Raw genomic sequence first — 27,470 nt, 5'->3', positions numbered from 1 at the left:
AATTTATGGAATCTTCATTGGAATCAATAGAACGATCAATATAATTTAATGTTTGTAGATGATTGCATGCAAATGTTGTCCGCGGCTCCGCTTTAGATGACCCATGCACCAGGTCCAATTTTGTCACACTCTCTTCAACATATCGACAGGTATTTCACGTATAAATGCTTCAATATTGGCTTTTGGAGCGTCATTCGTTGCTGGTTTATCCCTATAGATATGAGCGTTACCATGACCTCACAAGAAATGATCTGAAGGCGTTAAATCACACGGTCTAGGCAGCCAATTGACGGGCTCCAAACGAGATGAACTGAGATAAACTTTTCAACGAAGGCGGCTCCTAATTGGGCCATTGTTTCGCGTGCCGTGTGGCATGTGGCACCGTTTTGTTGAAACTACATGTCAGCCATGTCCAATTCTTCTATTTTGGGCAACAAAAAGTCGTCAATCATTACACGGCAGCGCTCGCCATTCAGAGTAACGTTCCGGCACTTGTCGTCTTTGAAGAAGTACAATCCGATGATACCACTGACCCATAATCCACACCAAATAGTGACTTTTTCGGGATGCATCGGTAGCTCTTGCAATGCTTGTGGTTGGTCTTCACTCCAGATGCGGCAATTTTGCTTGTTAACGTATCCATTCAACCAGAAATGAGCCTCGTCGCTGAACAAAACTTTTCGATGAAAATTTGGATCTTTCTCCAACTTTGCCAGCGTCTATTCACCAAATATTAGACGTTGTGGGAGGTCGAGTGGCTTCAATTCTTGCATCAGTTGTATCTTATAAGGTTTATCACCCAAATCATTTCGCAAAATTTTCCTCGTAGTGGAGTAACAGAGGCCCAATTGCTGCGAACGGCGACGAATCGACATTTCACGGTCATCACGAACACTGGCGGATACATCCGCAATATTTTCTTCGGTCCCCATTCTACATATGCGTGTTGGTGGTTTAATGTCCAATAACGTAAACTGGGTTCGAAATTTAGTCACAAGCTATCGAATAGCTCCCTCAGTAGGCAGACGGAACTGCCCATAAATTTTAAGATGTGCACGATGCATTTTCTTAACCAAGCATGAATTTTGATAATGTTATTCAATAATTTGCAAACGTTGTTCATTCGTATGTCTATTCATGGTTAAATTATTGACCAAACTTAACAAGTTTGACAATGACACAAGACACGATTCAAGCGTGATCGGTCAAAAACAGTGTTGCCCAAAAGATACCAGCAAAAAAATTACTCGTTACCATCCAGAAAAATATGAACTGTCACTGCTAAAATATCTGGGAAGATTTCGAAAACAGTGAACAATTTCCCTTTTTTTTCCTAGAACTTCAACATCTTGTATTTCCGTAACGAAGCATTTTTGGACTATAGTTTTTATATCAACATATCATTTTGTTTTCATGTAGATTTGAACCTTCAAATATCAGCATATCAGTGAGGATTACCTTGTAGTATAAAGCATTATCAAAGTTATTCGATTCATTCCAAATATTGAAAAATTGTTGATTGCTAATTAAAAAATTCATTTGCCACGCAAGATACAGGAATTCGTTCCCTGAAAAATAATATATATTCAAAGTATTCAAGGTGAATACTGTACTTTCGCACCCTCTTCAAAAACCTCCCTCAATCCCAAACACGCTATACGCACCGGCTCGAAACGAGAAACAACAGAAACTTCTCACGTGTTTGTTCACGGAATCCCTATCCGTGCTGGTGATGTTTGTACAAGCAATTATCGAATAAAACGTCTTACCTCACAAAACTTGGCTCCGTATCTGGGGGGCGGTGAATCGCAGAAACGATAACGACTCCTCGTTCCCCCGATGCAAGTTGTGGAGCACGCCGTCCAGGGACTCCACTGTCCCCAACCGCCGCTTTCTTGCTCTGAAAATGATAAGGGGTTCATTGTTTAGTTTTTGCGATGAGAGTGGTGAGTTGGGCGACAAGGGTAGGTCGCAAGGATGCCGTGTGGGTGGATATGAAGTGGAAACGATCAAATGAATTCTGGACTGAAATTATACTGAGAAATGATACACAGATTGTTCTGGAGAGGGGGTTGATTGCGGTGATCGCCGTGAACATTCATAACACAGTAATGAGGTAGCATTAGGAAATGTGTCAATATTTCACAATATAATTACTTTTAAAAACTTTCACAGCATTCATTTTTTGTTGCTACTTTGGAGCAGTTTGAGAAGGACCTTACACCTGAACCTGAAACAGTAACTCCTTGGAAAGGGAGATGAGCGAGGCTTGTGTGTCAGGCGGATCAGAACAAGGACTGGGACAAGGGTTTTCATTCTGAGAAGACACGTCCAAGAGGTAGGAGAGAGTAATGCAGATGGGTAAACCAATTGCCAAAGAGTCACCTTCTGAATGGAGTGAAGACCTGGCACACCGAGCTGGTGTGCTAAAGACAGTGGATCGCAGGAAAGACTTACCACCAAAGGAGGTAGTCTGGGTCCCAGGGAAACCACTTAGAGGACACATGCTCGGGACAAGACATCTGTAGGTCGGAAGGGGAAACCTGAAGATCTACCCGCCGACAGTGGAGGTAACCACTGTTATGCGAGGCAGAAGAGGCGGCAAGAAAAAACGATGCCAGTAGGAACCACGGAGAGAGCGATAAACTCACGGGGGTAAGACCTCGGGGAACCAGGAAGGGTGAAACATGAGCTCTTCCATCTCTTCCATCATGGGAATGGGTCTCCACGAATCTTTCATTGGATATTTGTCATATTTTTTTAGTATGATTTGGGTTGGCCATGATTTTCCTACCTCACATTTGCATGAATCGTGACATGCTATCTCATTTCGCTTTTTCACACTCCTGACTGAGATCTCCGCCATACAGCCTCCATTACTGGAAATTTTTTTGGAATGAATAGTGTGTGGTGAGTAGCTTTGGTGAGTATTTCAAAACGATTTTTTTTTTCAGATATTACCTTTATACGTTTTCATCCATTAGTATTTCCAGTACTTTGGAGCTTTGTAGGAATTTGTACATCCGCCGCTAGGTCTATATATATCACTTCCACAATGAAGAAGGAAGTCCACAACGAATTGCCTTTCTTGGAAGTATTGCTGAAGAGGACCGACACTAAATGGGAAACATCTGTATATCGAAAACCCACTCACAAAGGACAGTATCTGAGCCAGAAATCCAATCACCAACAATCGACTAAAAGAGGAGTTATCAAGACTCTACTAGATCGGGCTCTGTAATACAAAGGAAGGTATCGAAAAGGAACTAGGCATCATCAAAAATGACCTTCACCGGAATGGTTACTTCAGAGTGATGTTAGAACAGGCTTTAGCTAGAAGACAGCAGGAGCTTCACAAGGAAGAGAAGCCGCCACAACCAGTATTTGTACTTCCCTACATCAGAGGATTATCGTGAAGGATAAGAAGGATTGGGTCCAAATATAATATCAGGACCTGCTTCAGATCTGGGAACACTATCCGTAGCAACCTCAAAAAAACTAGGCCACCAAACGCGGACTGCGATTCCAAGAATTGCATTTACCGGATACCCTGCGAGTGCGGAGTATCAAACATCGGTGAAACTAAGAGGGCTGAGCACAAGAAACACACACAGCGAGGAGAAACCAGCAAATCCGGAATAGTAGAGAATGTTTGGACTCATCAACATAATATCAAATGGGCTCAAGCTGAAATCATCCACGAAGAGGAACACTGGTTTAGGAGAAAATTCAAGGAAGCCGCGTATATGTTGTCCAACAACGCATTTAGCCAAGCTAGCGTAGAGATACGTAACATATGGAAACCTCTAATCAACCGAAAAATGACCAACTCCCGCCAAACGGTCATCTCATGCTAAAACCAATGAAGCGGAAAAAGGAAAGAGGGGATAGGTGAAAGTTGAAAGCACCCGAATGACCTATAAATCAGATCTCGGAGGAATAAGTTCAGTTATCACCCGAAGACGATTGTGGATACTAACAATCGAAACATTGTGACCTAACTTGGTTTGAAATCTTTTAATTTTTATTTTTCATTTTTCTCAATAATATTTTTTAATTTTCGGCTTTTATTAATATTCCAATTTATTATTTTCTGGTTGTAGTTTGTATGTTATCTTCTTGTAATTTCAGTTTTTTGTTTTAATAAAATTGTTATTTTCGGTTAATCTTTTTATTATTTTCAGGGATTTCAAATAAATTTATATTATATCAGACAATGGAAGTCTGAACTGATGAAATACACCACGAAACTTTGTCAACCACCTTCATAAAAAGAGGTAAGTTATATTTCGTTGTCCGATTTTTGTGCTGCTCAGAGACGTTTTAACGTGATATTCTTTTTTTTTTAGTAGTAAAATATTCGTGGTCGGTATTATTTGATAGATATTTATTTTTGTGTATATGCGTAAATATGTTTCTGAAAAATGTTTGTCTTACATCGCATATTCTTGCTTGTGAAAAGAGTAAATTGCTAGAGAAGGTTGGTACTTTTCCATACATAATTTTCAGAATTCGTTTCAGTGCTCTTTCTAACTTTTTCAGGTGAATAGTAGCGACCCCACCCCAACTTAATATGGCATATTGAATATGAGATTCCACTAGGGCAAAATGAATGATCTTCAAGTGGTGAGTGTCAAGTAATTCACTTAAATATTTGAATTTGAACAGCATACTTCTTAAGGTTTTTGTAACTTTCTCAATATGAACATCCCATCTCATATAACTATACATTGTTACTCCTAAATATTTAATGGTATCTGTTCTGTAAATATCAATAACCGACTCGTTGTTATGTATATTGAGGGTGTTGAAATTTGGTGAATGATTTCTGTATGCTGAAAAAGTCAGAAATTTTGGTTTTTCAAAGTTTCTTGTTGATAATTGATGATTAAACCAGTCAATTATCTGAATGAACTTTATTTTCTACGCAAAACTTCAGAGGCCGATATTGCCACAGAAACGAATGGGGATTTCAAAAAATAATTTTCACTTCACACAAAAGTACTGAGGTTCAGTGCTAATTCCGCATTGACGCCACTGGCAAGAAAATGAAATATCATATTTTAAATGACCCTCCAGAGTATTTCCACCTTTCATGAACTGCGAAAAGTCAAAGTTGTGATAGAGAACTTCATACAGGTGGTGAAATCCTCATTAATGTTTTTTCCAAAAAGGTAAATATCTTCGAACCTAATATAATAATGCCATGACAGATAATTCCGTTTTCTGCTTCGATAAGTTTGTTGAAGGGTAAAACGGACATCAATATGTATTGGCACAATTATAACACTGGAATTACAAAATCTGCTTCTCAACCTTCTCTTTTGATGCTTTATAAAGCTCAGATCAGACCTTATTTGGAGTATTGGTCTCATGTATGGAGCTTCGCCTCTAAGCATACCCTGAAGCTACTGAATTCCATCCAGAAAAGAGCCAGTCGCCTGATTGAAGACTCGTACATTACTTGCAACCTTGATAGTTTGGAACATCGAAGGTTGGTTGGAGATTTGTCTCCCATCCACACATACTTTCACGTAAAGTATTCAAGTAGTGACTAGGCACATTTGATTCAACCAAGAGCATCAATTATCAGAGGTACGCGACAAACTGTGGCTGCTCATCGTTTTGAGGTTACACTCAGTGCACCTCGAACTCCACTGTTTAACAACTCCTTCATTTAGAGAACTGAAGAACTGGAGAACTTCTAAATCAATTATATCTCCATGAGTCGCTACTTTCGCACAGGCACCGTTCTTAGAGCACCTTGAAGTGCTTGTGTTTTGTCATCAAAACAATCCTTCACAATAAATGACGTCTATTAAATGAAAAATTGTGTATTACAGCATGAAATGTGCTTTGATGCACAGTAAAGGAGTGATAGGTTCCACAAAAAAATCGAGGTACACATCAAAGCTATCACATCACAAAAATATTCCTTTTTTGAAATTTCTGCACACTGTAGTTCGAAAGTTGAGGCCTTGAGAAAATTCACATGTGGATTTTTTTTCGAAAATGCATCCATAAATAACCTTCCAGAACATGACGAAGCATAACATTGCAAAACACCCTGAATGCTCTTCACTATGAAGAATTAGTCTGATTCACAAAATCTTTTTTTTTTGAACTTCTGTCCAAGGGCACCGAAAATTATGATCCAGAGCTCACTCGATTCAAAATGACCTCAATCAACTTTTTGAATAATTTCAAGAGGGGCTCGAAAAAATAGCAAAAGTGAAACAATTTGTTAAAAAAAAGGGGTTATTTTATCAAACATACCCTAGTTATTTAGGTAATTTTTACAAATTTTGAATTAACATAAAAATTCTGTTCACTTTTTGAAGCTTTTCTTGAAAGCCTTCAAGAAAAATTCATGTTGAAAAAATAAAAAAAATTGTTTTTCCTCTTTGTTATTAATAATCAAAGACGTTGAAAAGTGAAAAATTCAATCAAAGCAATAAAAAAAAATTAATCTCAAAATTTATTCGTACTATTATTATTAGAAGAGCATAAAAATTATTTTTCATAATTTTCAGCTCTATTTGTTCAAAAAATTGTTATAAATAAATGCATTGTTTATAGGATATTTGAAATTTCGTTGAGGGGATTCTTATCAGTGATGAATATTATGATTTTAAATACGAAATCGTTTTTTAAAAAATTGTTTTATTGCTAGAAAACGCATTTACTGAATAACATTTTTTTTGCTACTGAAAATGAATTTTAGGGAACGATTTATTTTCAATCATAATTTTATTTCTCTTTTATATTCCGAAAAAAAATTAATTCATATTCTCTCTATTCATTCAATAAACAATTTGTGTCAAGCAAATTAATTTTCACGATATATTTTTTCAATACTGCTTCTTGTATAAAAAAATGAAATATTAAAAAATTTGTAAAAAGTAGAGAATTTTTTCTCACACAATAAGTGACACATGTTCGTCTTTTTTGGTAATATTGAAAAAATATATCATAGAAATTAATTCATTTGAATCAACTTCTTTATTAAACGAATAGAAAAAATATAATAGAAATAAAATAAAAATGTAAATAAATAGGAATTAGGATTTGAAAAAATCGTTCCCTAATATTCATATTTAGTAGCAAAAAAAATGTTAATCAACAAATGCGTCTTTGAAAGATGAAAATTTTTTTTACAAAAAACGATTTTATTTTCAGAAATCACAATATTCCCCCCAAAAAAATTTCAAATATCTCATAAACAATACATTTGTTTATAAAATTTTGTTAAACGAATAATACTATGAATTATGAAGAATCATTTTGATGTTATTTCTAATGATAAAAATACGAACAAATACGAATATTAGAAAAAAAATTTCATTGCTTCAGTTGAATTTATCACTTTTTAACGTTTATAATTATTAATAACAAGGTGAAAAATGTTTTCCAACGGGAATCTTTTTTGAAGCCTTTCAAGAAAAGCTCCAAGAAGTGAAAAAAATGTTTGAGGCTTTTAGTTTAAAAATCACCATGTTTCATATGTTAATTAGAAATGTATGAAAATTTGTTAATCAACTATAGTATATCTAATAAAATGATAACAGAAAAAAAAATCCAGGAATGTTTATTGATACAAGTGCCTAGAAGAAATTCCCTCTTCTTTAGGGATCTTTTTTGAAATTTCAGATATCTTTAATATTTTCCGAGACATTTGCAAAAATTCAAACCGCCCGTTTTTTACTAATTTTTTTATAACTTTTGCAATTTTTCCGAGACTCTCTTGAAATTTCTCAAAAATTTGCTAGAAGTTATTCCAAATCGAATGCAAACTTCCGAATCGAATGCAAACAAAGCCTAAGTGGATATTGAAAATATCAGCCAAAATCAACTCATCTGGCATTCATTGTTATAAATGAATCCTCCTGGTTTTTATACGACCTATATACGAGACTAGTATCACCCCAGCATCTGGTTTGATGTAAAAAGATCACTGGCCTGCAATTCGAAGATAAGAAAATCGAGCAAGACCCAGAAGTGTTATCGGAATTCTCAATGTCAGCAGTCGGGCCAATACGGTTGACAAGTTTCTTTGATATTACCCGACAAGAAGCAAGCAGTGTATGTTGTGAATCGAGAGCTCTCCGAACGATATATCGGACATATTCGATAGAAGTGAATGAGGTCACGTACAATGAGTATCGAAACAGTATGGTGAATATCCAGAAGAATGAAGAAACAAACACCATTAGAGATCAAAACGGCAGAATGATAAACAAACCTTCTGAAATCACAGATAATTTCAATGATTTTCTCATTAATATCGGCAAAAACTTAGCAAAACAAATTGAGAAGCCCTTAAATTATGTAGAACATAAAATAATTCATGAGAAAACTTTTTTTTTGAATCCGACTGATGCACGCAAATAAAAAATGTTGTATCTGAACTGGAAAATAAAAATGTTCCGGGAATCGACGGTTTTTGAAGGCAGAAACATTAAAACTCATAGCAAATTATATAAAAGAACCATTAAATATTATGATTATTAAATCTCTGGAAACAGGTGAATTTCCCTCTACTTTTGAGCTGTCGGTAGTCACACCTATTTATAAAAGCGGAGATGAAACTGATATCAGTAACTATAGACCTATTTCCTTAATCTCAAACCGAAATACTGAAAATAATTTTGAAAACTAGATTGAGCAAATTCATTAACAAATATGGATTACTTTCAACAACACAATATGGGTTTAGGGAGGGAAAATCTACCCAGGATACAATTCAGGTCTTAACTGGAGACATACACAATGCATTGGATAAAGGTATTCCATCAATAGCAGTATTTATAGATCTCACGAAGGCTTTCGATACCGTTGACCATTCCATTCTTCTACGAAAACTTGAGGACATAGGTATAAGAGGTTCATCATATGAATTATTAAAGAATTATCTAACAGACCGAGGGCAAATATTGAAATTCAAAGGGAAAACGAGTCGGAAAAAATCCATTACATGTAGAGTACCCCAAGGAACGGTACTGGGACCAATATTATTCACAATATACCTCAACTACCTACTATGCGTGGAAAAAAATGGAAAAATCACAAGCGTTGCTGATGATACTGTCCTTTTTTATGCAGATAACAACTGATATGACCTGAGAAATGAAATTCAAACAGACCTCAATAAATTGAAAATATGGTTCGACTATAACCTCTTATCAATAAATGCCGAATAACACACTACCTACCATTTAACTGTCAAGATGCATTTCTTCCTACGTTTGATATTACTCTAACAAAATGTACAATAAAACCAAACGAAAAATTTAAATATTTAGGAATCATCATAGATTCACATCTCCATCTCAGCTATCTATTGAAAAAATTGTGATGCATTTTATATAAATTCAAGTATGTGATGGAGTACTTGGACCGAGATCAAAAAATCATTTTGTACAAAAGTCTTGTCGAACCACACTTGAAATACGGTATTCTCGGATGGACCGGAGTGTCAAGAACACACCTTGATGAATTGGAAGTGTCCCTGAATAAAAATAGTCGATACTCCAGTGATCAAGTATATAAAGATACAAAAACGTTTGACCTGAGACAAATATATTTTGAACAGCTGAATATTGCAGTATTCCAAAAAAAAATTGACCTCAATCTGGATCATACGTATCTTGCCAGAGGAAAAAACAAATTTGTCCCACCGCTAATGAGCAAGTCACTAGGCCAGAAAAGTCATCAATTTTTGGGTCCAAGGGCTTTCAACACTCTTCCTGATGAAATAAAAATTCAACAATCGATATCGAAATTCAAAAGAGAATTGAAAACATATGTATATCAGAGGAACCGGAGAGCGATTCACCAAATAATTGAAAAAATTGAAAAATAACATCTTACAGCAAAATTAGTACACAAATATATAGGATATTTTCTATGTACCCCAGTTTTATTCGTTCTGTTCGACTGTTGATTCATTTGGGAATGTTTCAGTTTGGTTCTGATTACACCTTCTCCAACAAATTTGATTATTGAAAACTGATTGATTGATATTTCAATACTGTCTTTTTTATGATTGAGATATTTCAACATGTCATTGTAAAAATGTAATATTTCAATTATTATTCTTATTTATGTGTTATTATTTATATTGTTATTATCTGTCATATCAATGTTATCACGCACAGGTCACTTCTGTGACTTTTGTGATATTGTCTGTTTGTTCAACTAAATTCTCTATCAAATGTATATAATGATATATCTGTGAATAAACATTATTATCATTATTATTATTATAATGATAGAAAAGTTTTTTCGATAAAACTGCAAGACACAGATATTGCAATAGTAAGTTTCAAAAAGTTTGCAACATATGAAAAACTTTTTCATTATCCATTTGTCAGAAAATTTCATTCTTAATAAAAATAATAGTCCCATAAAGAGTACTAGTACTACTTACAGATTTGTATTACCTAATTGTTCAGCATTAATTAATTCAGTCAATCATTACTTGTCATTAGATCATACTGATAGTTATGATGGACATGCATACAGAGACAAATATAAATTTTGCACCAAAATACTAGTAAAAATTCAAACCATTTTCACAGAACATACACTGTTCCATTTTTCCAAATAGTGGCCCAAATATCATATTCCGCATCAAAATTGTCCAACTTATACTTTGTTACTGGGTGAACTTTCCAGTGGAAATCTCACATTGAAGTGTGTTTTTTGAATACGTCAAAAAAGTTTGCGTCTCCTCAGGTTACTAAACTCACCTGAAACTGGCAAGGTCGGCACACAATCCATCCTAACATCAGCCACCGCTCCAGAAATGGACTGACTGACGTACACGAAACAATATTCGACGTATCTTTCAGTGAAGAGATCGCAATCAAAGTGAAGACTGTGCTGCCCTCTGATAACTCGCTGTTCTGCAACGTACTCCAGAGAAGTTGGTGGTGCCAAACTGGCCACGTTGGCTCTCAGCCTAGCGAAAAGTCTCACTCTGTCTCCTGTGGCTAAAATGCAGGAAGGGTATTGAAAGAGGACGGTGATGCCTCCATTGAGGACGTCGCAGGGAAATATACTGCGAGCGTGTACGTTGAAAACGAACTGTTCACTCCAGTCAACCTGGAAATAAGAGGTATATGATTATTTTAGATTCAAATTTCATCAGTTCAGACTTCCATTAACCGAAAATAACATTTTATTAAACAAAAAAACTGAAATCACAAAGAAATAACATACAAGCAACAACAACAAAAAATTGAAATAATAATAGAAGCTGAAAATTAAAAAATATTGTCAATAAATAATGAAAAAAATAATGAAAATTGGAAGATCACAAACAAGTTACGTCATGGATACTGATCTCTACGAACAGAAGATCGAAGAGGTGCTTCAGAAAGGAAAATACACGAAGATCGTAAGAAACTCTACTGCATTAATTGAAAGGAACTTGTACCAGACTTGAAAAAACACCAAATCTATTTTTCAGAAAAAAAAAGATCATTGCTAACACCGCAATATAGTAAGCCCCCTTACTTGTATGGACTACCCAAAATCCACAAAAAGGATGTTCCGCTCAGACCGATCATTAGTTCCAGAGATTCAGCCACTCAGAACTTGTCTAGATTTTTACTACCAATAATTGAACCATTGCAAGGTAAAACATCTTTTTTTGTGAAAAATTCAAGGCATTTCGTTGAACTACTAGGGTGAATCGAAGTCAAAGAGCAGAATCAACTGATCAGTTTCGACGTGGAAAGCCTCTACACCAACGTTCATGTCGAAGAAGCACTTCAAATCATACAGAAGAAGCTATCCGAAAATAGGGACCTGAAAGATAGAACAACCCTATCGATACAAGTGATCATGGAATTACTAGGATGCTGTGAACGAAACTGCTACTTCCAACTGAAGGACGAATTTTTCACACAAGATGAGGAACTGCCAATGGGTTCGCCACTTTCACCAGTCATAGCCAACATATATATGGAGTGGTTTGAAACTCTAGCCATTGAAGAAGCCCACAAGAAACCGCGAGTCTGGTTGAGATATGTTGACGACACCTTCATAATATGGAACCATGGGAATACTGAACTAGACGCCTTCCTGAAACACATCAACTGTGTGAGACTTTCCATCACTTTCACAATAGAGAAGGAAGTCCACAACGAATTGCCTTTCTTAGACATATTGGTGAAGAGGACCGACACTGAAAGGGAAACATCTGTAAATCGGAAACCCACTCATACAGGACAGTTCCTGAACCAGAAATCTAACCATTGTCAATCGACTAAGAGAGGAATTATCAAGACTCTACTATACTGTGCCTTCGGGCTCTGTTATGCAAAGGAAGGTCTCGAAAAGGAACTAGGCATCATCAAAAATGACCTTCAACGGAATGGTTACTCCTGAGTGATGGTAGAACACACACAGCGAGGAGAAATCAGCAAATCCGGAATAACAGAGCATATTTGAAGTCATCAACATAATATCAAGTGGGCTCAAGCTGAAATCATCCACAAAGAGGAACACTGGTTCAGGAGAAAATTCAAAGAAGCCGCTTATATGTTGTCCAACAATGCATTTAGTCAAGCTAGCGTAGAGATACATGAGAGCGCTCAAATGACCTATAAATAGTCGGATCTTGGAGGAATAAGTCCAGTTATCCCCCCAAAGACCATTGTGGATACTAACAATCGAAACGGTGTGACGTAACTTGGTTTGAAATCTTTTAATTTTCATAATTTTTTCAATTTTTGTTAATAATATTTTTAAATTTCAAACTTTTAATGATATTTCAGTTTTTCATTTTTGTTGTTGTTGCTTGTATGTTATTTTTTAGTAATTTCAGTTTTTTTGTTTAATAAAATTGTTATTTTCGTTCAATCCTTTTTTTTTCAGGGATTTTAAATCAATTCATATTATATTAGACAATGGAAGTCCGAACTGATGAAATACACCACGAAGCATTATCAACCACCTTCAAACAAATTTTGGATTCATATTTGAATACCCAAATCATTTCGAATTTTTGAGAACTGGTGTTCTTTTGTTGCTGACCCGACAAATTTTGTATTGTCTTATGAGAAAAACAGTAGAGAGTATTTTTTTATATGTGTGATTGATGTTTACTTTATGGTGATCACTTAAATGAAATGAATAAAAATATTCGTCTAAGTACTACTGGTGAATTTCATTTATACGACCGGTTTTGGGTTTGACTCCATTATCAAGTGTAAAACTGAAATCTGAAATTTGAAATATCGATTTCATTAGAATTTTCAGGTATGCTGCAAAGACAGGTATTTGAAAGACAGGATGCCAACATAAAATACCACCCTGAAAATTCTAGGGGTTGTTAAACTCATAAATTCAAGAGAGGTGACCTACGTAAATCAAGTTGCTCGTTTAGGGGTATATGTTTCTGATTTTCAGTTGATTTAGAGGCCTTAGAAATTAACAAATCAATTAAAAACCAGAAACATGTACCCCTAAACATGGCTTCGCTACATATATGAAACCTTGGTCTGAGAGTAAGATTGTTAACTAGTAACAACTCCATCTAATGAACAAAGGCCCAAACAGAGAAGAAACATCCCATATATTAAAACTCTTTACTGTCTGGGTGGGATCTTTCCTGTACTGACGAGAGGTAATACCTCAAAACCGCGGATATAATTCAATATTCAGCGTGATATTAGTCGGGGAAGTAGTTGTTTTCCGACAGATATTTACCTGACCCTACTGTGTGATCAGTTGGAAGAGATTAATATTTCATAGTAAGAACAAGAAAGTTAATGCATCAATAAACCGAAAACGGTCATAACAAATGAAAATCAGACAAGAGTTCTTTATCCTATATTGCTTCAGTGTTTTTTTTATTTCTCACATATATCTAATGCGTCTGATGATTTTCAAATTCAGTTATTATTTCAACATGTAAAAGTCCCTTCTAGGGCTCTGGAAAAGTATTTTATTAAATTCGAAACGTTGGCAAGAAAAAAATTATTTTTCTGGGATGAATCGATCCTGGTATCCAACAAACCTTCATAAATATCTATCAAATAAAATGACTGAAACGGAGAATAGGGTTTTTCACGAAAAAAAATAGTATTCCGGATTTCATTCCACGATATTATGAATTCAATTGCTCGTTTTAGGAGATCAGTTTTGTGGTAAACACAAAAAAACTGAAGTTCTATCAGTAGATTTATAAATGGTAGCGGACGTTGAATATTCCCACCCAGATGAATACTCTCATGTGAGTAATTCCCACATTAATTATCCTTTTTAATATCGGAAATCAAGTACAGCAGGCGTGGACTCTATATACGTTCAATCCAGTCGCTCTGAAGTTGTGATTCATCGCTCTGAATTTGCACGGTTTAAGTTGAGAGTGATTACGGTGAATTTTAATCCAGTGTTTTGTTGGTTTTCTGGATGAAAGTTTAAGAGCAGAGGTTGAAGGCTTTGTTTTGTATGTTGGAATTATCTGGCCCCCAGATGAATGTGAATGGACTATAATTTGAATAGTTCAAAAATCGAAGTTTTTTTTTATTGAACAACGACTGAATCACCCAAAAAGCAATTTTCTCTACTCAGTTCATATTCCAAACATTCGTTATGGAACTGACTCAAATATCATTCACAGGATTTCTACACCATATACTAAATAGAAGGTAAAAATTTCACTCACATGAAACACTGTCATCCTCAATGGTAGACATCGATGTTTTGCCTTTAGACACTTGCCTTAGGGCTCTTCAGTACCAAGCTGAATAACATTATGAGAAAAAACACATTATTCATTCTTTAATTACAATTTTCTGTCACAGAATGAATTTGATCAATATATGTCATCGATGAAATCGTAATGACAAGCATTCGCTTATTTGATTAAATCCCAGCCAAAAAAAATCTTGTTTAAATTCAAGGAGTTTCACTTTTAGGAGTAAATGATTTTATGTGATAGAAAGTTTTTGGCTTTCAATCAAGCAATCAATTTCAAAAGAATTAACTCTATACATAAATATATAGGTCATCAAAGAAGTAACTGCCACACAAAGTTGTGGTTACAATTAGATGGAGCTCCGGCACATTTCAAATTCAGCGTCAGATAGTTTTTGATTATGTGCTTTCCGAATAAATGGATTGGTAGGGGAGGACCACAAAATTGGCCAGCGAGATCAACAGATTTGACTTGCCTTGATTTTTTGCTATGCGGATACTTGAAAAATGAGGTGTACGACACTCCTCCAACCACACTGGAAAATATGAAGGAGAGAGTAAGAGCTACTTATCTACCAGGTAGAATTTGTGAACCAATTACTCCCTCAGTTGTGGTCGAGTCCAAACCAATTTACTAAGCAACGTTTCGGTGATAAGATTCAACTTTTTTCAACTCAAACAAACAAATTCATTTCCACTCAAAATTGTAATTCACAATTTTTTAATTGTAATTTTACATTTGGAGTGAGAACAAATAATTTTCAATTCAATTCATTAATATTCACAATTAAATTGTTTCTGAGTAAAATCTAAGTATTTCAAAAAACACTTTATTGTGAGATATTCACTAGACAGCTTTGCAAAAACGCAGCACGTGTTTCGCCATACAATGGCATTTTCGGGCATGTCTTTATGTAAAGATACGCCTAAAGTTATGGATTCCCATCAAAAGTCGGCCATTTCCATCATATATCTAAGAATTTCTGACTTATCTAGAACACTTCTCACAATTCATTATTAACTTGAATATTCCGGAGAATGCTGAAGAAAAAACAATCCAAATGCCCAAGAAATAGCAAATCATACCAAAATAATGGTTTCTTCTCTTTCTGATACCGATAGTTTGGGTTGTTTGAACAAAAAATCATATGCATCTTATAATAATACGTTCAGGTTGAAAGTTGTCATCGTCAATGTCATGTGACATGGTCCACGGTCGTTACAAGGTCAAGTGGGGGGGGAAAAACTCCGAAACGATATGAACCAACTACTCATTTTTCAAAATTCGAGACCCGTTATTTCTTTTCACCCACTTTCATAATGAATGGAAAATTATACCTTACTTGTTTATGGATGTAAATGTTGCCTTCAATTAAATAAATTAACAATTATTCCTGTCATCAATTAAGTTAAAGGACGATTATATCTGCTCTTTCCAGGTAGTTGAATCCAGCCTACAATTGAGTCTACAAAAGTAGGTTCATAGTCATTCGAAGCCAAATCCGAAACCATCTGAAGGCTACCGAGACAAAGTCATTTGACGTCGGTTGAGGCCGTTTCAAGATCAACAGATGGAGTAAAAACTTTGGATCGATATAAATCAACTGCTCACTATCTTAAATTTAATGCGATTTTTCATTATATAAGATTCATTAAACCGCGACACCTATTTTGCTTTTTCGCACAGCAAAATCAAAAAGCGAAATCAAAAGGTAGTCCCATAATATGAAGGTGTTTCCTTAGTTGACAGTGGCCAGTCAGATACCCTACTGCTGACAGTAGGCGCCAGCTTTCCAGGGTGATCCTGACAAGACTGCATCCTTTGATTCCAGCCCATCTCTTCAGGGATTGAGCATGGTTGCGACGTTTGGATAGTTTCGCAATTGTCGAAGTCGTCAGGTCGTAGGTATCACTGGGTCCTAAAATTCTCAGTCCTGCCGCTTCCTTGGCTGAAGAGTCGGTTATGCGATTACTTTTACTCTTTCGTACCCTTTAACCCACCTCAGGAAAATATTATCATCTACCGTGGCTTTGGCTAAATCTTGGTGGCTTGGTAGTACTAGCCCTGCGGTAATACATTTTCTGCTCAAGGTTTTTGCTAGAAATTCCTTTCCTGGTTATTTATTTTGTGGCGATGGGAATACCAGCCAGTTCTGTTTCAACCACGCTGGTATTTCTTTCCATTCCTCACTTAATCCCTAGGTTTAGTGATCTGGAGTGAACTCCACATCCTGAACCTTCTTTGGTTATTGAGCCGTCTGTATATATGCCAATTGTATTTGTAGCATCTGACTTTGTGTTCTGTTTCATTTGTATTCGTAGGGTTCATTGAACACAAACCTGGGTTCAATTGCATCACTGGCTGCCTGCAGCAGAGATCGAGCATGCGTGTCGCCATAGGCTTAGCATCAATTGACCCATTTCTACTTCGAGGTATACACCAGCCGTGAGCAATCGGAACATGGAGGGGTCTATTGCCGCGGTTGGTGTTGTTCTCATGGCTCCTGTGATGGTTAAACAAGCCAATCGCTGTATTAGATTCAATTTTTGGATGACCGTCCCCATGCAATGTACGTACGTTGGCATAGATCTTATTAATGTAGTGTAGATCCAGGTGACCACACGGAGTGAAAGACCTTATGTGCGTCCCACTGTCCTTCGACATTGCTCATAAGCCATATATGCTCTTTTTGCTCTACTCTATAGGTGAGAGGTCCATTTTAGCTTCCTGCCGAGGACAGATAGATTGCTTTCGAGGATTCCGGGTGGTTTAAAGAACGATACACTTCCTTCCCTGGTGAAAAGAAATATCTCAGTAGAATTCAATATTGTTGAGGTGATTAATCAGGGTATCCAGAAGTATCTTCCAAAGAAGGGGTGATAAAACTCCTCCTCGTGGACATCTCCTCATGAATTTCTGACTTATGTCTGGAACACCTCACACAATTCATTCTCAACTTGAATATGTCGGAGAGTGCTGAAGAGAAACCATTCCAAATGCCTAAGAAATAGCAAACCAAACCAAAATAATGTTTTCTCCTCTTCCTGACACCGATAGTTTAGATTATATCCACCATTCACGAATGATAATGTGTGAATCTTCACGATTCCAACACGATAAACACGGTAGAAAAATTTGAACTGGTGGTCCGAATCAATTGGAGCGACCATTCAAAATGTCACACCTTTATGTTAGGTTTTCTATTGAAGCATCGTCTGCGGGCCAATGAGCTGGCCAGATTTTTGCAGTGTTTTCTAACGAACTCCGTGGTATCTCCGAGGAATGTCCTGAATGAGTGAACTTGTGAATATCTGGAAGGAATACATAAAAAATGAACAATCATGAAACCATTTGAATCATTTATTACGAACCATAAAACCTCTATATACTGTATCATGATTTGTGCGAAATTGTACTTCCAACTTTCTTCCTCACCCTCCTCTGATTTTGAAACCATAATCTAACTTGTTTCTCTGGCAATTGAAGTTTTTTTGAAATTTCCGATCTCCTTTCCCAGGATACAAACTGATTCACATCGAATTCTCTGTTCAACACTTCCAGCTGTTGTTGTGTGAAAATTGTTCTGAACCGTTTAGTTAGATCTATATTGCCTGAGAGGTTACTCTTACCCGAACCATTTTGATCCTGAGCCCCAATCAAGCCTGCATTGATGCTAGATACTTCAGTCAATTCCTGCTTGATACTGAGTACTGAAGAAAAACCACTGTCAGATTTTTGCCGCATTGGTGCAATCGAATATTCTTTAGTGCTGAAGTCCTCACTTTGCAGGTTGCAGGGTTCAGTCAACTCCTGATTCATGCTGGGAATTGGAGAAATGCTAACATCTTTCTGTTTCAGCGATGTTCCATTCAAAATTTCTTCAGTCACCGCACTATGGTGTATATTTTCTTGCTTTTCAGTAGATTCTTGGTTTTCCTCGATTCGACTACCATACTTCTTACATTTCGCTCTTCTATTTTGAAACCAGACGTTCACCTGTTTCTCTGATAATTGAAGCTTACTAGAAATTTCAACCCTTTCCATTTTCGATGGATAACGATGCATTCTGAATTCCTCTTCCAACACCGTGAGCTGATGACTTGTAAAAGATACTCTCAGCGGCTGTCCTAGGTCTAGCCCATTTTGTCCCTGAGCTCCAGCTAACTTGGGTACGATGCCCGATGTAGGCAGAATCCCATCACCATTTCGTTTCTCTGGAGCTACACACGGCTCTATACTAGTCGTGGGATTCACGATACAGCTATTTTGTTCCGGGTTTTCAAGTGATTCCTGCTTGATATTGAATGGTGAAGAGATAATATCGCCATAATGTTGCTGAATTGTTTCAGCAGAGTTCTTCCTAGTTGTGATATCAATGTTGACATCATTTTGTTTCTGAGTTTCAGTCAATTCTTGTTTTATAACTGGCATTGGAGAAACGCTTCCATCTTTTTGTTTTTGGGATGATCCACCAGCAATTCCACTAGTCATCACTTCATCGTCAGTTCTCATTTGATTCACAGTTGAACTCAGATTAACAGAAGCACCTGGTGATAAATTATATTTCTCCCGAGTCGCTGACAATAAGGACATATTTTCTTTTTCCGTTGGAATATTGCATGGAATGAGAATTGTCGGTACCACTGGTATGTTCAACGAATACATTTGAGGAACTTGATAACCGAACCCTGGCATTGGCGCCAAACTGTATCCTTGTGGATACACTTGGTGAACAAACCCAATGTTTGGGATAGCTATGAAGGAACTGGAATATACATCACTAGGTCCAATCCTTGCTGAAACATTTCCTTGGCTAGATCGGTCCATTTCGATCAAGTGTGACAGGAGTTTGCCAATCAATATCTGAAGTTAGGGTCAGTCTACTTTTTATATTATATAATCAGGTATATATAATCAGGTATAATCGTCAATTCACCTAATTGAACTACCTGGAAAGAGAAAGTATATCCGTTAATTCAATGGTGAAAGCAGGTAAAAAGAGATAACAGGTTTCAATCTGTTTTGGTTGATTTTATGGGTTTTACCGTGGTCATCTTTGGTTGAAATTTCCAAACGTTTCAAAATTTTAATATCTCATGAGCTATTTATCCATCCTGTTCGGAAAAGCAAAATAGGAATTAATCATATACCAGGGTATATGATTAATTCTAGACTAGACTCAACAACCTGGAAAGAGCAAGTAAAACCGTCAATTCACTTAATTGAAGACTAGATTTAACTACCGGGAAAGACCAGCTATAATCGTCCATTAACCAAACTGAGGCTAGATTCAACTTCCTGGAAAGAGCAGGTAGAATTATTAATTCACCCTAATTAAAGACTAGGTTCAACTACCTGTAAAATTAAGATATAAGGTATAAGGTAAACGTTGGTGGAAATAAATAACAGGTCTCAACCTGCTTTTGTATTTTACCTGCTATTCAAAATTGTAGTGAATTTTGAAAAATGAGTAGTTGATTGATATCGTTCCGAAGTTCTTCCCCCACCACTTGACTTCGGAACGACCGTGGACTATGTCACCATCAGAGGTGATCTATGTTTCCTATTGTTTGAAAGAAATGATGTGACCTCGTCAATATCTAAAGAAATACATGAAAGAAATGATTTTATCGGACCGCAGAGAACATATTTCGGTGTATCCTTTCCGAAGCTCTGGTCTGTCAGATATATTTCTCATAGTCGTAGGGAGCTATGGAGAATCATTTTTAAGAGTCTAAGAGGGCTGTAAAGAATCATTTATCGGAGCCGTGTGGCATGGTTGAGTTGTTATGAACGCAAGTTTATAAATCCACTAAATGGATGCATTGATAGCAATACAAACTGAAAAATAACTAGAAAATAATTTGAAATTGTGTTCAACATCGATAATGAGTCACATAGCTTGATGTAATAAATGACTTTCAATACGTTTGAAATCAGAATAAATCTATTCACAAACAAATGGATTTTGCTGTAGAATAGCGGACAGATGTTCCAAAACTCGAACGGATCGCAATATATTCATTAGCCCCGTCATACTTTCATGTGCTCTTGCTTTATACTAATTCATCCCCGAATGAGCTTCATGTAATATTTTCAACCCTTCACCCCTTAAACTATTTGTTATTATTAATTTGTCTCCATAAATAATCATTCGATTTCTAAAGCATCATTACGAATATTGAAAATATTTTTTGAAATATCAGATATATTTTTCAAATTTTTGGGCCAACCTGCAGAAATATATTTTTTTACTAATGATGAGTTGTCATTTCTAAATAGTACATTGGACAAATCTTTTTTTTATCGTTTCTGGCGAATAGGAAACAGAGATATTATATTTGAGTAATTCAGATCGGTTTTATTTTATACATTATCGTTACCATAAATATGATAATTAAAATAATCAACAGCGATTACAATAGCTATGATGAAAAATCCTCCACATTCAACTTCTGTTCTATTACCATGAGATGTTGCCCTGTGAAATATAATTCTAGCCTTCATCCTGGGTCTCTGTCGGCTACGATGTTATTGAAGTTTGACTCATTTTGTTCTTGAGCTCTAGCGGATTTCGGATCCATGCTAGATGTGGGCACAATGCTATTATCATTTCGATATTTTGAGCTACACATGAATCTTTGCTTGTTGCGTGGATCATATCGGAAGTTATGCTGATCTATTCTAAAGGTTTTTCAGAATGTTGAGTTTTCGATTTTTTTCAACATTTGTTTTCAAATTTCTATTGACAAATTTCAAAGTATAATAAATTCTTATCCTTGTGAAAAGAGAAAATGAATAATCAAAAGGAAAATTAAAAGAATGGAACTGGCCGATATTTGATGAAAATCAATATTAAGACTAATAAATATAGTTTATTGTATGATTTTCACTATAGAAAGTTTTAGAAAAGCCGCCACACATGTTTCGCTATACAATAGCTTTCTCTATTGAAACAGTCAGGTATGAATTTATTAACTATGTCAATAAATTTTTGGAAAGTACCGTAAATATACCTAACTACTTTTACCTGGAAATGAACAGATTCAATAATGGCGAATTATTCATTTCAGTTTGTTCGTTCATGAGATATTGAGAGTTCTTGAATTTGTTTATAAACAAGGCGAGATTATACAATTTAGGTCAAAAACTTATGCTAATCCATTCTGAGGTTTTTCAGAATGATGAGTTTTAATTTTTTAAACATATGTTTTTGAATTTCTAACATGCGTGATTAATGGCTTGTTTACTTTATGGTAATTCATGATCACTTGCATAAGATGAATAAAAACACTTTTGTCTAAATACCACTGGTAGATTTTATTTAAACGACCGGTTTTGGATTTGACCTCATTATCTTGATCTCCAGGCAATTCCTGCTGCTACTGAGTATTGAAGAAAAACACTGTCACTTTTTCGCTGCATTGTTTCAATCGAATGCTGTCCAGTGTTGATGTTGTCTCATTGAATTCATTTTGATCTTGAGCTTCAGCCAGTTGACTTGTTAGTTTCTCTCGCCATTGAAAAACATTGAAAATCAATCATACTTACAGTAAAAATGAGTCAAAAATAATAAATTCAACATATAAACTGACGGAGAAGGTTAAACATGCATAAGATTATTTTAGGTTTGACAAATGTCATACCTTCACATAAATGTCATTTTTCAATGGGTATGATGATTTCATAATCTTTGAAGAAAGAGTTATTGATTGATACAATTTCCATTATTATTATGTTTTTGATGTAGTTCCAGTAAGTTACTGTATATATTGCTGAGATTATCAATGTCAGTTTTCTTATTCATACAAACAGAAGACTTATTAATTTCAATCATTTCAAGAAAAAGGCGTTTAGAAATATTTTTTCTGTAGGTATGTAAAACTATGATATAAGAGTTATTTGGTTTATGTCCTGTTTCTATAGAATATTGTGCTAATGCGCATGATTTTTTATCAAGCTTCATATTACTTTAATGTGAACTTATCCTATCATTAAGAATTCTAGATGTTGTTCCAATATCATCCAAGTTACAATTGTTACAAGGAATGTTATAAATCATATTTGACTTCTTGGTAGTATCAGTTTTATCTTTCAATTCAGTATTCAAATTCTTTATAGTTTTAATATTTATTTGGCATATTTTGATATTCTGTTCATTACGAAAAAGTTATGATTATGATATTCAAAGATACATCAATTACTATTCTTTTCAAAAAAATTCAGTTAAAATCAATTTAATACTCTGTTTGAAAAAAAGAATAGAAAAAACCACTAGAATACTGTTGTGAGATGTGTCAAGGATTTTTTATTCATACCCATTGATATTTTTTCAATTATTTATTTTTTCGAGATGCATACATATACTATTCAAATTCAACTTGAATGTACACCAAAATTACCATTTATACATAAATGATTTACGAAGGGCCTGGGTCCGGATTGAGGCAACCAATTATCGTGTTTGCGGAATTGCACAACCAACCTTCTTATTTTTCATCCTCTGATTTTGAAACCATAATGTAACTTGTCTCTCTGATAACTGAAGCCTGTTTGAAATCTCTGCTCTCCTCGCTCTTGATAGAAACTGACCCACTTTGAATTCATCTGCCAATACTTCGAGCTGTTGTTTCGTGAAAATTGTTCTGAACCTTTTGGTGAGATCTATGGTGGCTAAGAGATTATTGGATTCCAATACGTCTCGTTGCTGAGCTCCAATCGAGTCTGGATTGACGCTAGAAGTTGGCGAAACAACATTGTCTTCATTCGCAGCAACTAATGAATGCGGGCTAACTGTAGGGATGACGGTACAGTTATTTTGTTCTTGATCTTCAGTCAATTCCTGCTTGATACTGAGTATTGGAGAAAAAACACTGTCACTTTTCCGCTGCATTGTTTCGATGGAATATAGTCCAGTGTTGATGCTGTCCACATTGAATTCATTTTGCTCTTGAGATTCAATCAATTGCTGCTTGATACTGGGCCTTGAAGGAAAAACACTGTCACTTTTTTGCTGCATAGCTTCAATCGAATATTGTCTAGTGTCGATGTCCACATCGAACTCATTTCGGTCCAGAGATTCAGTCAATTCCTGTTTTATGCTAGGTGTCCAAGAAATGTTTCCATTATTCTGTTTCGGCGATGTTTCATCTGAAATTTCACTAGGCGTCGCACTATCGTTATTATTTTTTTGTTGTTCAGTAGACTGTCGATTTTGTTCGATTCGGCTACAATACTTCTTAGATCTCATTCTTCGATTTTGAAACCAAATTTTCACTTGTTTCTCTGATAATTGAAGCTTCCTAGAAATTTCAACCCTTTCCATCTTCGATGGAAAACGATGCACACTGAATTCCTGTTCTAATACCATGAGCTGATGATTTGTAAAAGATACTCTCAGCGGCTGTCCTAGGTCTCTATTGGCTACGAGATTATTGAAGCTCGGCTCATTTCGTTCCTGAGCTCCAGCTAACTTTGGTACGACTTCTGATGTAGTTGTGGGGATAACTATACTGCTTTCTTGTTCGTGGTCTACAATTAATTCCTGCTTAATATTGAATCCTGAACAGATAATATCGTCATCCTGTTGCTGAATTGTTCCAGTCGAGTTATTCCTAGTTGTGATGACATCAATGTTGACATCATTTTGTTTCTGAGTTTCAATCAATTCTTGTTTTATAACTGGTATTGGAGAATTGCCTCCATCTCCTTGTTCCACGATGTCACTAGTTGTCACTTCATTGTCAGTTCTCTTTTGTGTTCCAGTAGGTTTCAGATTAACACAGGTACCTGGTGAGAAATTATGTACTTCCTGAGTCGCTGACAATAAATCCATATTTTTTCCATCCGTTGCCACATGGCATGGCAGGAGAACTGGCGTGGCCACCGGTATGTTCACCGAATACATTTGTGGAACTTGATAACCCAATCCTGGCAGTGGCGCCAAAGTTCCTCCTTGTGGAAGGAGACACAGGTTGAGATTAATTTGCTGAACCAGCCCAAAGTTTGGGACAGCGATGAAAGAACCGGAATATACATCACCAGGTTCAGCTCTTGGTGGAAAATTTCTTTGGCGGGATTGGTCCATTCCGATCAACTTCTCCTACTTCAAACCTAAAGAGATTTTTCACTGAGCAAATGCAAGTTCTATCTTCTTTTTTCTCTGATACTCACGAGTTTGCCAAGATATAACTACTTTCATATATTGTCATTCTACTTTATATATAGAGAGAGACAGGTAAATTGGAACTCATTTCAGGTAATTACTAATCATTTTATCTTTTCTAATTGAGGTTACTTTTCAGGTACTGATAATAATAGCTTTCCAATTATATGCTGTTCAATAACCATATGGAAAATTACCATTCTGATCAACTCATAATTCATTTTCTGAATTACAATGGATGAATTCGACAATTCATATTTTTTTATCAGTTATTAGAATTTCCTTTTCAATTTGATTTGTAATATAGGAATTACCCATTTGAATATTACCGGGATATATATATATATATATATATATATATATATATATATATATATATATATATATATATATATATATATATATATATATATATATATATATATATATATATATATATATATAATATGAAATCTAGAAAGGTTAATGCAGTCAAGCTGCTGGAAAATAATTCCATGAAAATCAAAAAATAAATAGATAAGTACTCTTTGATCATTCCCATATTGATTTCAATTTAAGAGCCACCGGTATACAGCTGTTTCAGCCTATTGGGCATCGTCAGTACCGGGCAGGCGGTCCTCGATTGAAGACAAAATGAGAAAAAACCAAGAAAGTACTTGATAAAAATAGCTGCGTAAACGCAAGCGAAACATAAGTGGAACCACCTATTGGTGTGACACCCAAGTCAACTTGCCAAGTTTTTATGTCAAACCACCAACACTGACATAAAAACTTGGCAAGTTGACTTGGGTGTCACACCAATAGGTGGTTCCACTTATGTTTCGCTTGCGTTTACGCAGCTATTTTTATCAAGTACTTTCTTGGTTTTTTCTCATTTTGTCTTCAATCGAGGACCGCCTGCCCGGTACTGACGATGCCCAATAGGCTGAAACAGCTGTATACCGGTGGCTCTTAAATTGAAATCAATATGGGAATGATCAAAGAGTACTTATCTATTTATTTTTATATATATATATATATATATATATATATATATATATATATATATATATATATATATATATATATATATATATATATATATATATATATATATATATATATATATATATATATATATATATATATATATATATATATATATATATATTAACTTTAATTTTTTATATGGCAAAAATAACATCAATATTATATTTGATTAATTTAAGTCGTGAACATAAATATAATAATTAAAATGTTCAACTGCAAATACACTCGTTTCTCCCTCGATAAAAGTAAAAAAAGACCAGATCAATGTAACACGTCAACTGTCAAATGTTGCCAACCTAACGTACCTGTATACAGTATACGTACCTGTATACAGTATACGTACCTGTATACAGTATACGTACCTGTATACAGGTACGTTGGGTTGGAAACATTAGACATTGACAGTTCACAATCTAAGGCAGATAAAATAGTTTCAGAGTGAGAATAAAAAGATTTATTGTCTGAAAGTCACTAGATATACAGTGTCATCCCCAAAGTATGCACCATATAGAAAACTTTATTATTAAGGGTTTTTCAACAAAATGTTATTACTGATAAAAGTTTCTGCATTTCCTAAAACTGAATATGCACCAACACAATACAGTAAAACACACGTAATATACGAGGAGCCTTCAAATATTTGATTTTGAGAAAATTTTCGGAAATGTTATTTAAAAAAGTTATTCAGCATTGAAAAATACATCTAAATTTGAAGTCATAGCCAACTAAGTGGAGTTTTATTTTTTTATACATTTTTTTTAAATGGGCACTACGAAAAAAAAAATTGCTAAAACGATAAATAGACAGCATCTTGTATAAGACGGTTTACTTCAAAAGCCTGTAATATTACGAATTACACTACTATGGTGTTAACCACGGTCAATTTCAAAGATTTTGATGCAGATTTATTTTTTTTTGTTGACACCGAAACTCACTCAAAATTATTCAGTAACAATAACTTGGATATTCATTGATATCAAATCACAAAACATCAAAATGAAATAGGTATTTGGGAACAAACTCATTATTTTCTGGAGATTCTTTGCAAAATAATCTCCAGAAAATCGATGAGTTTGTTACAAAATACCTATTTTATTTTGATGTTTTGTGATTTGTTATTATTGAATATCAAGTTTTTTTTATAATACTGTATAATTTTGAAAGAATTTTGGTGTTAACAAGAAATAAAGATAACTTTGCATCAACATTTTTGAAAATTATTTTACTCTTCAAAAAAATTGACCGTGAGTTAACACCATAGTTGTGTAATTTGTAAAATTGCAGACTTTCAAAATAAAACGTCGTATACAGGATGCTGTCTTTTTATCGTCCCAGCAAATTTTTTTTTCGTAGTCCTCATTTAAAAAAAAATAGTGAAAAAATAACATTCCGGTTAGACGATATATATATATATATATATATATATATATATATATATATATATATATATATATATTCATATTCATATTCGGACATTCTCTAGCCAACTAAAATATTTTCGACAATGCGGTGTTGCCGCTTCTATTAGAAAGCAGTAGCAACTTTGATTTTTCAAATGGAACA

The 27,470-nt window shown here is 35.0% G+C and overlaps 2 protein-coding genes across 5 annotated transcripts in view; both read right to left on the bottom strand.

Annotated features, from left to right (window-relative positions):
- The window catches only part of gogo (thrombospondin-1 like protein golden goal), a 398,554-nt gene that overhangs the window by 63,677 nt on the left and 307,407 nt on the right, over positions 1-27,470 (bottom strand). For all 4 annotated transcript variants that reach the window (XM_074184938.1, XM_074184939.1, XM_074184941.1 and 1 more), the window contains 2 exons: positions 10,752-11,106; positions 1,770-1,900 (listed from right to left, as the gene is read on the bottom strand). In XM_074184938.1, coding sequence (XP_074041039.1) covers positions 1,770-1,900; positions 10,752-11,106 — 486 coding nt within the window. The remainder of the gene's footprint in view (positions 1-1,769; positions 1,901-10,751; positions 11,107-27,470) is intronic.
- LOC141486649 (uncharacterized) lies at positions 23,110-24,820 on the bottom strand. Its single transcript, XM_074185000.1, has one exon. It carries the CDS (start codon positions 24,798-24,800, stop codon positions 23,169-23,171), a length of 1,632 nt encoding a protein of 543 aa, XP_074041101.1. The 5' UTR covers positions 24,801-24,820; the 3' UTR covers positions 23,110-23,168.

Source organism: Leptinotarsa decemlineata, unplaced genomic scaffold (assembly GCF_025532065.1).
Source record: "Leptinotarsa decemlineata unplaced genomic scaffold, Ldec_3_MD MMD2_tig00026361_RagTag_RagTag, whole genome shotgun sequence".
Taxonomy (NCBI): Eukaryota; Metazoa; Arthropoda; class Insecta; order Coleoptera; family Chrysomelidae; genus Leptinotarsa; species Leptinotarsa decemlineata.
Note: the sequence above shows the minus strand (reverse complement) of the source record. Positions and strands in the feature narration are given on the sequence as shown.